We start from the raw sequence: 15167 nt of genomic DNA, 5'->3' as shown, positions 1-15167 counted from the left end.
ATCCTGTCTCCTCTCGCCTCTGCAGGCAGGGGGAACCCATCATTAGTCAGTGAGGGCAAAGTGCATAGGGCTGCATTGGTGGTGGAGTGCTTGGGATTCCTACCTCACAGCAAGATGATTCCATGTTTGATTCCTGGACTGGAGTGTCTGCATATTCTGCGTGTGTCTGGGTGGTTGGCATTGAAGGATGGATGTAACATTAGCAGACAAGATCACATCACAAAGCAAGAAACTACATATTTTTGCTAAGTTAGGTACCACTTAAAGGCATACTATGTAACTTTTCTGGTGCTGTTACAGTATTAAACTTACCTGTATTGTATTTATTGCTCCTACATTCTTTGAAAAGCATGGATTCTTACTTTGAGCATTTATATCTGCTTGTGTTCACTTAGATACGTTTAATGACTTACAGTGAAACATTCAAGGCAATTACATGTTCCTGGAGACAAGTTACACAGTGCACCTTTAAAATATTCAGAAATCCAGTTAGCTATAATCTCTTGAATTTACTTTTTTTAAATTATTATTATTGTTTTGATCCAGGTTTAGTATTTTATTAAATTTTATCTATTTTAGTTGTTATTAATATCATTGTTGTGCTATTAAATCAAATAATACATTTTTGTTTCAGTGATATAAAGTCATAATATCTATTTTTCCCCTCAACCCTAAATGCGTAGTGGAGTGTGCAGTGCATATTGCCAACGTAGCCACATCCAAGCACATAATGATAGGCCCTGGTTCCAACCGCGAGGCCTGTGTACAGCTAACCCCAAACTCCTCCACATGCATCCTTTCAGCTCTATTTTTATACATGTCCACATTTGATAAAAAACAGGAATGCTAACAGTCCATATTGGAAGCTGTGGGTGGAATTATGGGTAGCATGTGGGGGCCAGAACTTTGTGCTCCATATTTTACATAGATATGGTAGCCTGGTAATGACTGCTCTTATGTGGAAAAAGATGGCAATAGTTTGTGGAGTCAAATCAAACGCATTTTATTGTAGTGCCAATTCATAATGTGCAAGGGTGAGAGTAATAATTAATTAGTTAATCAGCCTGAATCATTCTTAAAAAACAATTTGTTCATTATGAAGTAAGACCTTGTTCATGCTTTGTTAAGACTAATTCAAGTGTAGAATCTGAACAAAAATCTTATATAAAAGATAATTAATATTGTCTGTTTTGTTCTCTTGCAGCTCCCACGTTGGCGCCCACCACCCAAGCCCCAAGCACGACCCCGTCCGATGAATGTGACGATGAAGCCAACTGCCACAGCGGCACAGGTGACCGCTACGACAGGACAGGTGCTCACGCCGCCCTATGAGACTGCACCCTAACCCTCCCCTTTAACACTTAGCTGCTCTCCTCTAACACACTCTCTAACCCTCCCCTTTATTCCCTAAACATAATCTTTCCATTAAACGTATAGCCCATCCCCTTTCACAACCACCCTTACCTGCCGCATTACCCATTAGCCACTCCCCTTTAATGCTCATCCTAAACCTCCACTTTAACTTAGCCTTTCCCCTTTAACACCTAACTTCCCTTTAACCCTTACCCCCTCCCCTTTAATGCTAACCGTAACTCTCCCCTTTAACCCTTAGCCTCTCCTTTTTAATGTCCATCCCAGCCCTCCCCTTAAACACATAGTCCCTCCCCTTTAACCCTTAGCCCCTCCTGATTAACGCTCATCCTGACCTTCACCTTTACCCCTTAGCACCTCCCCTTTAACACCTATCCCCTCCCTTTAACTTATAGCACCATCCTTTTATCACTTAAACCCTCACCTTTATTCCCCACCTCTTTAATACCTAGCCCCACCTTGTTAGCCCCTTCCCCCTCCCCACTTCCTTCTTGCTCCTGCTTTGTTATGCTATAATTCTTTGGGAACCACTGATCTGGGGATGTAGGAAGAAATTGCACAAACTTTTCACACCAAGTATCACCTAACATAATATCTGACATTCTGGGTGCCGTCAGATCTAAACCCGGACTACATCAGGACTAATTAGGTCTAAACATGAGCTAAAATGAGACATAACCAGGTCTTAAATTAGACCAAACCATAAATAAATTAGTTCCAAATAATGCCCAAAAGACAACTGAGAAACTGTCCCAGACATATATTCTGACTAACTTACAGTATGTTGAAAATAGGTTTTAAATGAAGGCTACGATGTAATGTATTTGGTATTATTTAGCGATATTCCTTGTTATTTCTAGTGTTATATAAAAAAGAAAAATAAATATGAAAATAAATATGAAATCATCTTTAGTGCATATCTTTCATATCATACAGAATACTATAAAGGTCCTATATTACACAAAATGGATAATAGTGAAGTTTATGCCATGTTAGAATGTTGTTATTTCCTCAAAAACAGACCTGGAGTTGTGCTTTGTTTGTGATGAGGAAGAAACATTATAACATAGATCAGAAAATAGCGTAGTATTGGCCCTTTAATGAACACTCCTGAATCTAACACTGATAGATGTAATCCCACATTTGAACAAAGCCCTTAGCACAGACATTTTCGAGACTGGGGAATTTCCTCAATTTGCACCTGGCTTCGTCTTAGCTACAGTCCTCCTGCGCCCTCTACTGGCTTGTACGCTCTACTGCACTGCTCTATCCCCAGCTCACCATAGCTCTAATTATGTGCACCTGTCCCCCTCCCCCTCCTCTCCACTAGGCAACATTAGCGCGTTTGCCTGGGAGTCCTCCACACACCTGCTGTTGAGCGTACCTGCAGCTAGCCCGGCTTCCCCATCTCCTTTCCCCCACTCTGCTTTCCTCTTTTCTCTCCTCTCCTTTGGTTCCTTTGGCCTGGTTTCCTACTAACCCACTGACTCGGAGCATACCTCTCTGTCTGCCTGACTGCTCTCCCCATTAACAGCAGTCTCCAGCGATGAGCATGGCACCGTTGTACTATCTTGTATTGAATAGGTGACTCACACTAGCTTGAACAAAAAGGACAGCAGAAAAACGTGAACCAATGTTGCCGATATTAGCCAGGATAGTCAGGCTGATCTGCATTCATGTGCTGAGTCACAGAACTAGTTTTAAGTTGTATCTTTAACACTACTGCCAACACTACTACCACTGCAGTTTTGACAGTTATTACACTATTATTGATGTAATATAATTCTGAATAGACCACATACTTATAAACATGAACTATAAATCATAGAACCAATTTTAACCCTATTGTAACTTTATATTAAAATGTATTGTTTTAAATGCAAACATTTATCACTTAAAATGGAAAAAAATGTGGTTTATATAACTTTACTATCAGAATCACCACAAGCGAAATACGTATACATGAGAAACGTTCACACAACATGATTTGGTCTTGGTTTGAGCCCAGTTTAGTCCTGGAGTTCTTAGTCTTTGGTTTGGTCTTGTTCTAGTCTTGATGTAGTCCAAGTTTAGTTCTGAGACCCATACACTTAAATGATACCACACTATAACATTCATGATCGTTTAAAGTTCCTATATTAGACAAAATTGATTCTTGTGAGCTTTAAGCCGTGTTATGATGCTGTTAGCTTATCAAAACATACCCAGAGTTTGTTTCATTCACGTACATCTCCAAAACTCAAAATGCTCTGATCCACATTGTGATGTCAAGTAGTTTTCAAGTTAACAGCTACCTTTTATCTTTAGTTCAGTACAGATTGGCAGTTCCAGGGCTGAAATCATCCAAATGATTCTAGTGACGATGTACAGCATTTAAAAACACAGTGGAGCACTTCCTGTATTAGTAGATGACATCATAAGCTGGAACAGTGTTTTCAGTTTGAGAGGAGAACCCAGCCTAAATATGCAGGGTTTGTATGTTAAAGTGTGGATTAAACAAAGTACAATTTATGAGGAAACATTATAACAGATCAGAAAAGGCCAAGTCTGCAGCATAAAAAAATCAAAGTTATAGTTAGCAAACACTATAACTAGCTAAACATGGTAACAATTTTTTCATGTCGTTACAGGCGGACCCACTACACCTGAGCCTACCACCGCCGAAGTAGACACCATTCCTCGTAAGTACTCCTTTTGAAATCTCTCATCTCTCAACCGACTTACTCACATACATATGAAAAACTATCTGATATTTTCGAATGAATTTCCATAGAGTTTAGTTAATGGCTAGCTTCTCGTGATGGCATGGCCCCGCTGACAGGCCAGAGAGAGGTTGATTAGCACTGGCGCTCTGCTGCTGCCTCCTCAGCATAACTACTAATCACCACACATTTAAATACACACACACACGCACAACATCCACGGTACACAGGGGCCGGCACGCGAATGACCGCAGGAAATGAGGTGATGAGGAGGGCTCCGGGGGGCCACCAACTCCCCCTCAGTCCTGATCCACACACAGCAGCCCTGTATGACCTCAGCTAATGGTCCATAGGTTTCATCCAGCTGCCTGCTTCTGGGTTCTGGTTGGTAATCATCATTTTTTCATAGCAATGGTCTAATATGGATTTTTGAGTCAATAACGATACTGATATTTTGCTTGATACGAATGATACGAATGATATTCCCTGACATCGATTCTAAGCGATGAAAATCCATAGCAAAGACCAGTGTTAAGTTATAGTAAAGTTTACTTTTTGCTTTTGTAAAAATAATAAAATGTTTTGTTTTGTTTATCTGGGACAGGGGTCTGCAACCACTCTCTAAAGATCCACATGTGGCTCTTTGAAGCCTCGACTGCAGCTCTTTGCATTTTGATTGAGAAACATTTTTTTGGGTATACATTATCTGTTAAGTTTGTAATTGACAGTCTTTGTAGCACACCAGTGTTCATTTTATAGATTTTTTTTTTTTAACTATTCATCTGAGCAAATCCCATGCATAAAATCAGGAAGAATAATGATCATTTTGTAGAGTAAATATTACACATAAAATGCACCAGAATGTAGGAAATTACATATAATTTACTTTAAATAAAAAGTCCACAAAGTTCACAAAAACACAACCTTGTTACATATTCTTCATAATGTTTAATAGCTGCAAACAATCAACCTCTTTTAAATGTAATTATTTTTTAATCACTTTGTCTCGTTAGTTGTAAAAAATGTATGGCTCTTTCTGACTTTCATTTGGTCTGAAATGGGCCAATGTGGCTCTTTTGCTGTTAAAGGTTGCAGACCTCTGATCTGGGATATAAATTCATATTTTTATTAACAGTCAATAGTTACACTTTTATTAGCCTTAGTAAAGCATGAACGACTGTGGCCCTCAAATTTAGCATACAAATTACATACCAGAACAAAAACAAAACACTTAAGTTGCTTGCGTAGATGGAAATTAAAAGGGCTGTACCATATATATGTTTTTTTTTCATGTAAGTAAAATTTATTTTGCCCCAGTACAGATTGTAAAAGCAGTTTTAGGGTCAAAATGAGACAGCTGTGAGCTTTCTGCAACTAATTATAGACATTTTTATCTACCGTGAACCAGGTAGTGCACTATTAGCATGCTAGTTGTTGTTACCATTATTACCGCTAAAAGTTGTGAGACGTGCTTATAAACTCACCGCCATGAATAATTATGATGCTGGGGCTGTCATCGGAAAGTGAGGAATACGTTTGGACTCCTGCAAAGTTAAAAATAAAGGTTTTTTTTATATATTTTATGACAGTAAAAATGAGATGCAGTGCCTTTAAAATCTCAAATGCATACACTTGCCCTTCCAGTTGTAGTTTTTTTTTATTATTATTAAATTGCTTTGAAGATATAGAAGTCTTTCAACCATTTAAACTCAAATTAGTCATTGCATTTGATCCAATATCTATCAAATTCTATAAGCCCATTCATTGCCTGCACACATTACCATTATTAACCTTCAGCGCCCCCTCTCCTTGGCTTTTCATACCACCATACACTATTTTAATTGGGTACGCGATTCCTCCATCAAAACGCAGCCTTGCTTTGGAAATACGGCTACACGCTGGGGAATTCCAGTCTTTGTGTTCAATAGGCCATCATTGGTAAAAAAAAAAAAAAAAATCTGCTGCCCCTTTATCAGAAGAAATACAGCCCTGTGCAGTATTTAGCCATGTGAGGGGCCCTTTGGAGAGGCATCTCAACTATTCCCATGTGTAACTCGGAAGTCTTTCTTTATCCAATTTCGACATTCCCTTGTAGATTCTTGTCCATGGGGGAGTGCATAGTTGGAGGCTTGTTACTATAGCACCCATATTCATTAAAAAGGGTTGAATCTTGACAGGGGGTAGACCAACCAGGATGTGCTGGTCTTTGTCCCTGGCTTTGAACCCAAGTTTGTCTGTCTAGGGTTTTGTATTACAGCTTATTATAGGTATTTAGGGTTTCAAGATGGTGGTATGCTAGCCAACTCTGTGGGGTGTTTCATTTTCATTAGATTGGCTTGGCAAGTGTATATTTGTTAAATTTGTCCAGCTCAGCAGGGCCTCTATTGCTTTTTATGTTCAAATTACAAAAGATCACCTTTTGTCCATTCAAAACATTGACCTGTATACCAAGATACCTTGTTTCAAAGTATATAATACCTCATTTTGAAATATAAAATAATAAAGATTACTATGCAAACTAACCTAATTTTTCACCACACTGAAACCAAATAAATACATACACATCATTTTAACAGATTTTTAAGGTCAGCTATGATTTGTATGTTCACTTTAACCACTGTATCAACCAACAAACAAATAAACAAACACAATATGAACAAAAATATATCTAGTGCACTTGGAAACCTCTCACTGTGCTCCCTCTCCCCCACGTGCCTCTGCTGCCCCCCACTGGTCACACATGATCAGAGCAGTATCCTCAGCCCTGGAGTGTAGCCTGCAGACATACAGCGTGACAAGCCCATCGGAGCTTGTTAAAGTCCTCTGCTCCCAGAGAACCGGAGGAGTGGGTCACGTTCATGCACTGTCAGGACATTTCAGAGCTCAAAGATAAGACTGACAAGGAGGCGGCGGGAAGGAAAAAATGCAAAAGTCTGGGTCTGGTTGCATAGACTTATCTTGGTCAGTACAACAATAATCATGCAAACACAAAACAACTTACTGAAAATTGGGATTTTTACAATGTCGTAATTTGTCCATTTGTTCATTACAAACAGACATGGAATAGCTTTATATTTAATTTCCATGTTTGCATAGTCCTTCCTCCATATTTAGCCTGCGTTCATTCCACCTTGTGACATAAATGTGATATGTAAATCAATCTAAACTGAGTTCTGCTTATTATCACTCTGGAGTGGCTCTCGTCAATATCCTGTGGGAAGAGGAGTTTTAACCTATCACAGCAACCAACTGACAGTTAATAATAAAATCATATCGTTTTTGCCTCAATAAATCTGCAGCATCTTTTGTCCGATTTGAACAGTTTCACTCCTGGATACAAATACTAGGGTGAAAAATTATCTAAAAAAGCCTGAAGAATGCAGATTTTACTGACATATCTCTTCTCTCTCTGCAGCGTTTCTGTGGTTCGCCTGTGACTTCGGCTGGGCCTCTAACCCGTCCTTCTGCAGCTGGAGCTCTGAGGACACAGGCTCCAGGTGGCAGATCCAGTCCAGTGGAACTCCCACTCTTAACACAGGGCCCAACATGGACCATACAGGTGAGGGGCAGACAGAAAAAACTTTTACTTTTTATAGGAATGAAGAGGAGCGAATGGGCTCAAAAAAGGCTTTACAGAACAATTATGTAGTACACCTTTACATCATTCATTATAGTTTTTTACTGATAGAAAATGATTTAGAATATGACTATTTGAAAATGGTGTTGCTCCTGTCTTCTTCTCTTAAGTACACTGACAAAGGCAATAATTTTCAGCCCACTGAAAAAGAACACATCTTTCCTTTATCCAACAGGCGGCTCAGGAAACTTCATCTACACTCTAGCCACGGGCCCTCAGCAGACTGAAGTAGCGCGTCTGGTCAGCCCTATGGTCAGTTCCCCTGATGCTGACCTGTGTGTGTCCTTCTGGTACCACATGTTCGGACCCCACATCGGCACTCTGCACATCAAACAGCGCAAACAGACCCTAGATGGCCCAGCAGACATATTACTGTGGACTGTGAGCGGTCACCAGGGCAACCGCTGGAGGGAGGGGCGCGTGCCGGTGCCCAGGACCAATAGGCCGTATCAGGTGAGAGCATGGGAGGGAATATTGAGACGATTTGGCGGGGTATATGTACATGGGGATTTGAGTGAGACATGTTATTCACTCCCTAAATATTTGAGTAACATGTTGAATAGACTTGGACTTTAACTTTATTGATGGATAAAAGAAATTACTTGGACACAGTAGCTCACATTGTACAAAATAATAAAGATTAAAAAAAAATAAGTGGTAAAAAAAAGTAGCAAAAATACCATATCTCTACAAATGTGGTTGATTTGTCTGGAATTTTCCACAGTATGGCATTAAACACGTATCGAGCACTAAAAGCATCTGTAACCGAATACATGCTAAAGATGTACCGTAAAAAGTATTTTAATACCATATGTTGGAACATTCTCATGAAAACTATAACATCACCATGGATACAATCAGGTGGCGGACCTTCCATGAGAAAATACAAAATGATTTGTTCAAAAAGCTACTCATTCCTTGCGTTGTATTTTAGCCAATTTTTACTTTTAACTACTTTTTGTCTCCTATTTGAGTAATGAGTTAATACCAGAAAATGTGTTATATTTCCTTTGATTGGCTACAAAACTGTCTCAAATGGAATAATATACCCCAGTTATTCAAAAGTCCATGTGAAAACCATTTAATCACATTTTAAATAACTTCTTTTTCTACCCACCATGATGTAACATCCAACAGTTTGTGAATGGCAGCTGTATTGAAATATTGACTTTGTTATCAGGTGGTGATAGAGGGTCTGGTGGAGAGGAAGAGCTGGGGGGACATAGCCGTGGACGACATCAAGGTTCTGAATGGACTGAGCGCGGCCGACTGCAAAGGTAACAGTCAGCCCCTCCCCCTTCTGTTTGAGTGATCTCAGTGATGTCTTTTCTAACCAATAAATGTCCACTACACAGATCCCACTGTACCCACGGAGCCAATGCTGCCGGAAGATAGCCTCAATGAAATCTGTAAGTCCTGCTTTGTTTTGAATGTAATACATATGTACATACACTGGTGCTGCTAAGGAATCTAGGGCTCTAAGCAAAAAATAGTAGAAAAACAGAACTAGTTCATTTTAGGTTTGCAGCGGTTGAAAGTTTTTCCTCATTTACCTTATGCAATCTGAACATCCTAATTATTCACAGTGATGAGTTCAGTTTATAAGCACTTTTCACAACATTCAGAGACTAGACTGGAGATTTTCCATCAAAGTAGGCTAACTGGCATGCTAACAACACACCAGCATTACTTCCTTGTTTGTGAACAATAAAAATGCTTTATAATTATTTGACCCTAAGAGCTGCCTTTACAATACATCTGTGCAATGGGTACAGTACCGACACTAGAACACGACCAAAATAAGTCTAAAACCAGGACTAAACCAAAATCCAAGCAGAACCAAACCAGTACTGTGAACACAAATTGACTTTACTTTTTTACTATTAACCAAATGTTTACTTAAAAACATCACTGATTCTATGTTCCATCCATGTCCCTTGCAGTGGAAGAGATGACAGAGTACCCAGATCTTGTGGAGACCAATGAGATTAGCGGAGCGGGGAACATGCTGAAGACACTGGACCCCATCCTCATCACTATCATCGCAATGTCGGCCCTGGGCGTGTTTTTGGGTGCCATCTGTGGTGTGGTGCTGTACTGCGCCTGCTCACACGGCGCAATGACGGACAGGAACTTATCGGCTCTGGAGAACTATAATTTTGAGCTGGTGGACGGCGTCAAGCTAAAGAAAGACAAACTAAACGTACAGAGCTCATATTCTGAGGCGTGAAAAGATTAAATGACTTTTTTTACGATAAACGAAAGTGAGTGGATTTCCGAAGAAGTCCACACCAGACTGTTGAGGCACATTCTCAAGCACTATAGGAGGAGGCGGGCTCTACGGACTATGCCCCGCCCCCCTCGTTTGACAGAGCGACGCAACCAATGGGATGTCAACTCTGGACTGCTATTTTTTCTCAGGAGCTGCCGTAAAAGAAACCTACCACTAGGGGTCACTGTGTACAAAAGAAATACAGAAAAAATATGTAAATACGATCTAGATATTTTAATTTTATATTTTGATTTTCAATTCATTTTTACAATCGGATGCTGGTGTTGAGACCAATTTATTAATAATGTTTAAAGTATTTATCTTTTTTTTCCTTTTCAAAGAGAAATGTTTTTCATTAAAGGTCCTATATTACGCAAAACTGACTCATGTGAGCTTTTAGCCATGTTATAATGCCTCCTCAAAAACATAGCTGGAGTGTTTTGTTTCGTTCATGTGTGTTTGAGTAATTATTAGGTTGTAGAGTTGTCAAAATCTTTTGAAAATCAGATACTAATCAAGCTTTGGAATGACGTTGAGTGGATTAATGATGGTGACGATGAAAATGATTTTCTATTGTCTAAAGAAAGAGTTTTTTATTATCATTGTGGTATCGGAATCGGTATCGAGTATATTCCGTAGTATCGAAATGGAGTTTGAAATGACAACCCAAAGCTCAAAATGCTCTGTTCCATTTTGTGATGCCATTTAGTGGTAGTTTTGAGGTTAACTGCAGTTACGTATTACTGCTTTACTCTTCAGTACTCTAGAATAACCTTAAGTTACTTTTATATATTTGAATATTTACATTTTACCTTTTGTACAGTTGAGATTGTTAATAGAAAGTCTCTTATATCTGCTGGTGCACCGAGGAGTGAAGCAGTTTCAGTGAGGCTAAAACAATAGCTGTCACTTTAAAGTTTGGCAAATCCAGGGCAGAAACGACCATTTACTGTATTACCACTTAATGACATCACAAGGTGGAAAAGAGTCTTTTCAGTTTGAGAGAGAGGGTTTGTGTGTTAAACATGTGTGAATGAAGCAAAACACAACTCAAGGTATGTTCTTGATGAAGAAAAATAACATCGATCAACAATAGTGCTATATAGGCCCTTTAAGTTAATGAAGGCTATTGTTTATTTCTGATAAATTTCTACAAAAAAAGAACCATATCCAGCAAAACTGTAGAAGCGTCCCTGCGATGTGGCATATACAGGGTGTGCCCATAACACATGACCCTGAAGCCCCGCCCCCTTTCCCCTTTGGCCCCTGTCACTCTGAAAGTGACAGTCCACTTCATGGCAATGTGTATGGTTCTTTCTGACAGTGCCTTCCCATCATGCTCTCTGGTTTAGTCACAGGAAACAGGGCAACGTAACTCTTTGCAAAACGGGATCTATCGCAGCGCTTTGTCCAACCGTTCATCGTTAATTGTCAGAGAAAAACGCACTGTAAATATATGTTTTAATATATTTTATTGCCCTTTCCGAAAGCAAAAGTAAAGATGGCTGCAGTATCCCTTTTTTCATGGGTCGTTTGTGTGTGTGTAAATACAATCTCCTGACTGTTTCGTGAATGGTGTGTTCTTTTTTGTTTGCAATGTGCATTCAAGCCATCAAAATTCCATAGTATTGCTAGCTAAGTTAGCAAAAACAAAAAGTCATTCTTTGATAGTTGTTTTGACTCGACACCAGTATATTTTAATGTAGCATATAGCTCATAGCGACGGCAGAAGGGGTGGTGATGTTACGCTAGCTGCCAACATACCAAATAAAGAAGCAACAATCATCGCTGCTTTGCTTTAGCCAACATTAGCGCATCACCTCGTCACTGTGGATTGTTCATTGCAGATTTTGGACAATATTAGCTTGAATGCACTTTGTTCCCGATTCCCTAGCGTTAGGAGTCTCTTTTCTAAGAAGGGTTTTTGAAAGGCCCTTGCTAACTAACTGAAGATTGGTGCTATCATCACTTTGCATTCTGCTGTACCTGTAGCTTCTGTATGGCCTGTCTGGCCCCGAGTCACTCACCCATGTGTAGCAGCAGCCATACTGTCATGATGTCACTGCTGATGTCATTAAAATGAGACACCGGGTCAGTTTCACAAAAGTTTTTTTTGTTTTGTTTTTTTCTGCAATGTGCGTAGTTATTGTGTTATGGTTAAAAGAGGCTATAAGAAGTTGAGCCAAAGTATTTAGTAAAGTGGCTATTTAAGTTATTTGTAATTCAAAAATAATTGAAGGTAGATTAAAGTCCAAGAAGTACCAAATCTGCCCTTCATTTAACTGTGTAATTTAACAGGCCTACTAAGGCTTTCTTATTGTGGAACAACAAGACAGCTTCAGAGACCCATTCTAATAACATTATAGACATCCAGGCTTTGCCTGATCAAGTCTGTTTACACATGGGCTAAACGGTATTATCACTATAGGCCTATAGAATGTTTACAACATCACCTAGTTTGTCTTACATAATTTGTACATAGAGGTTTTGCTTCACTTTCAGTCAGTTCTTTTAGAGTTTCATGGTGATAAGGCATCCACACAGTGGGGCAGTGGGGGGGGACTCAACAGAAGCCTCGTCTTGTGATCTCCTGGTTGGAGAACATCGATTACCGACAGTAGGCTACAGTTTGTGTAAACAAATGCATAGCTACTCAGGATGAATGACACAATAGCTGCAATAAAGTATGAAAACAAGTTATAAAGACTGTGTTTTGACCGTTTTAAATACAGTACCACAGTGCTAGCAGTGTCTCTCAACTTAGCCAAATACTTAGCCTAACCACAAATATGCATTCTTGCTCAAAATGTCTAATCCAACCTGATGTAGTTTGTGAAACTGACCCAGGATTGGTGTAGGGAGGGCGGGGACATTACCTCAATCAGGTCCGAAAATGGTTCCTCTCTGCGGCTTCACCAAAGGACGTTTCACCGCTCACCGACGTCACCAACGAAAGACTGGCTTTGTAGAGCTTTTGTACCACTTTTTAGCTCCGCCCCGACACCCCTCTTTGTGAACTCTTCTCTTGGGACAATCCCGTGGCAGGGCAGTACCAGAGAATCGGAACTTTGTGTGAACTTTTAGTAAAGGGGCCCGTCTTGGGACACTACGCTAGCCCACGGGAGCCACTAACAATCACGATATTGGTCTAAGGGTGTTTTTCTACGTGTGTGCTTTACGTCGTGTTGTGGTGAAGACTTCAACTTCTTTTTGTAATTTTTTTCAGTTTTTTTTTTGCCCACCCTTCTCGTCTTTACTGCTTCAAGCTCTTTGGACAGTAGATAAAGGACTAAGCTAGAGAAAACGGATACTGTAGCGCTGGACTCAAGATGTTGCACTGATAAATATATTTAAAAAGATTTATGTGTTTTTAGCGTTCATTTGCAAAAAACTAAATGTAGAAAAAATAAAAAACACCAGTTTCATTTTGATATATAGTTTCAGATTATGTGAAATAATTCTGAAATGTAAAAAAATGAGATGGCTTTGCCCCCTCCCCCACCATGGACATATTAACGCTTCGTTTTGTACTGTCATCCGATTTTGTGCAGATTTTGTTTTGTTTTTTACAAGATGAAAATAAGACTTTTATTTTCAATACTGCTTCTGTAATTTGCTGTTGTAGGAAAAAATGAATAAACAGCAAGGCCTTATAAAATGGCTTGGTTTTATTCTTATTATTTGAGCAAGTGAAATGGTTTCAAGGCACAGCAAACTGTCTTCAATGTTTGCAGGTAATGTCTTTAGCCAAAAATAAACTGCTTCACTCCTCATATGCCCCCTGGTGGAGTTATTACACCCAGTGCTGGTGTAAACATCAGGACAGTATTGTAATAGTTTACATATGCAAGCAACATTTAAGATGTAACAAATGAAATATCAAAGTAAAAACAAACAAACAGTGCACTCAAGTTAAATTATGTATTTCCAGTAGGATACAAGTAAAAGGTATATCTGAAAAATAGGCTGCACATAAAACTAGATCTACATTAATGTATACTTTTCATGCTGTCGCCTGACTAGTTCCATTTCTCTCAAAAGTGCAGATTGTCACTTAACACTCCATTCATTCTCTATAAGCTAAGACTCAAAGACAGCATCTTTATGACAATGTAAGTACTTAATCAGAGGAAACTTCTGCGTTTATAAAAGTAGATCTTTGTGTCTCTAAGCTAATGCTAACCAATCAAAATCTCAAAATGGTACATGGATACATACAGCAATATTTTAACATCAATAAATAATTTTAATTTCAATTAGCATTAGCATTGTACCTATAAACAGAAGTTTCCTCTGATGAAGTAGTTGCGTCGTAGAAACTGAAAAAAGCTGAATTTGCCCTCCGAGGCCCTTGTCACTTCAGTGCCACATATTCATATTTGACAACATTAAGACACATCACAACCACTTAAAAAAGACTGTAAATCTAGAGGCTCACAACAGCAAAAACCACAAGTAAAACAGTATAAAACATGTAAGGAAGGGGGGGGTCTGCCAAAAAAATGTCAAAATTCTGGACATTTTTTCCTTGGTTTCTGGTGCATTTTAATGTTCCATAACATCAGATTTTTAATAATCAGACCATTTGGAAGGACATTAAATAAAAGAGGATTTTAGGATAATATTTTTATGTTTATTGTCAGTCTTTGGATGCTGTGATTTCACGTAAATGTGCATATTAATGAGTAGGGATGCACAAATGTCAATACCAGTATCGGGTGTCAGTACTCGTCAATGGGTTGTCGATACCAAGAGCCGATACCACTGCAGCTGTGCTGCCTCTTGTTTGACGCTCACAGCTCATGTTTCCACAGAGCAGTGAGCTCTGATCATATGTGACTGCCACATGAAATATACAAATATTTAGGACTAAAAGGTTTTTATAGTTCACAGATGATACCAGCGCAGTGCTTGTGTTTACAATAGTAGCAGCTAACGTTGCTAAGTGGCGCTGGAGATTATTTGCTCGTGCTGCATTTTAACTTATTGTAATTGACAAACACATTTAGCGACTGAACAAAGCGAGTTCAGAGCTTTTAAAAGACGTACAGCATGAACATATTAGTCAGAGTGTGGCCCTGGTAAAAGTAACACAACACTCACTATTATGCTAACAGTAGCTCGTTAGCAGTTAGCTCGTTAGCAGTTAGCGCGGAGCGCAGTCTGCTAAGAGGAAGTGGTAAAT

The 15167-nt window shown here is 39.2% G+C and overlaps 1 protein-coding gene across 2 annotated transcripts in view; it reads left to right on the top strand.

Annotated features, from left to right (window-relative positions):
* Nucleotides 1–13643, top strand: part of nrp1a (neuropilin 1a) — a 125417-nt gene extending 111774 nt beyond the window's left edge. The window contains exons 12-18 of one of the 2 annotated variants that reach the window (XM_033985773.2): nucleotides 1205–1291; nucleotides 4002–4052; nucleotides 7489–7632; nucleotides 7886–8163; nucleotides 8891–8987; nucleotides 9066–9119; nucleotides 9654–13643. In XM_033985773.2, the coding sequence (XP_033841664.1) occupies nucleotides 1205–1291; nucleotides 4002–4052; nucleotides 7489–7632; nucleotides 7886–8163; nucleotides 8891–8987; nucleotides 9066–9119; nucleotides 9654–9940 (998 nt within the window). In that variant the 3' untranslated portion in view covers nucleotides 9941–13643. Of the gene's footprint in view, nucleotides 1–1204; nucleotides 1313–4001; nucleotides 4053–7488; nucleotides 7633–7885; nucleotides 8164–8890; nucleotides 8988–9065; nucleotides 9120–9653 lie in introns of both variants that reach the window. The other variant, XM_033985774.2, reaches the window with a different exon arrangement.
* The last annotated feature ends 1524 nt before the right edge of the window (nucleotides 13644–15167 follow it).

The sequence above is a fragment of the Periophthalmus magnuspinnatus genome, chromosome 20, assembly GCF_009829125.3.
Source record: "Periophthalmus magnuspinnatus isolate fPerMag1 chromosome 20, fPerMag1.2.pri, whole genome shotgun sequence".
NCBI lineage: Eukaryota > Metazoa > Chordata > Actinopteri > Gobiiformes > Gobiidae > Periophthalmus > Periophthalmus magnuspinnatus.
The sequence above is the reverse complement of the archived record's forward strand: the minus strand, read 5'-3'. Positions and strand labels throughout refer to the sequence as shown.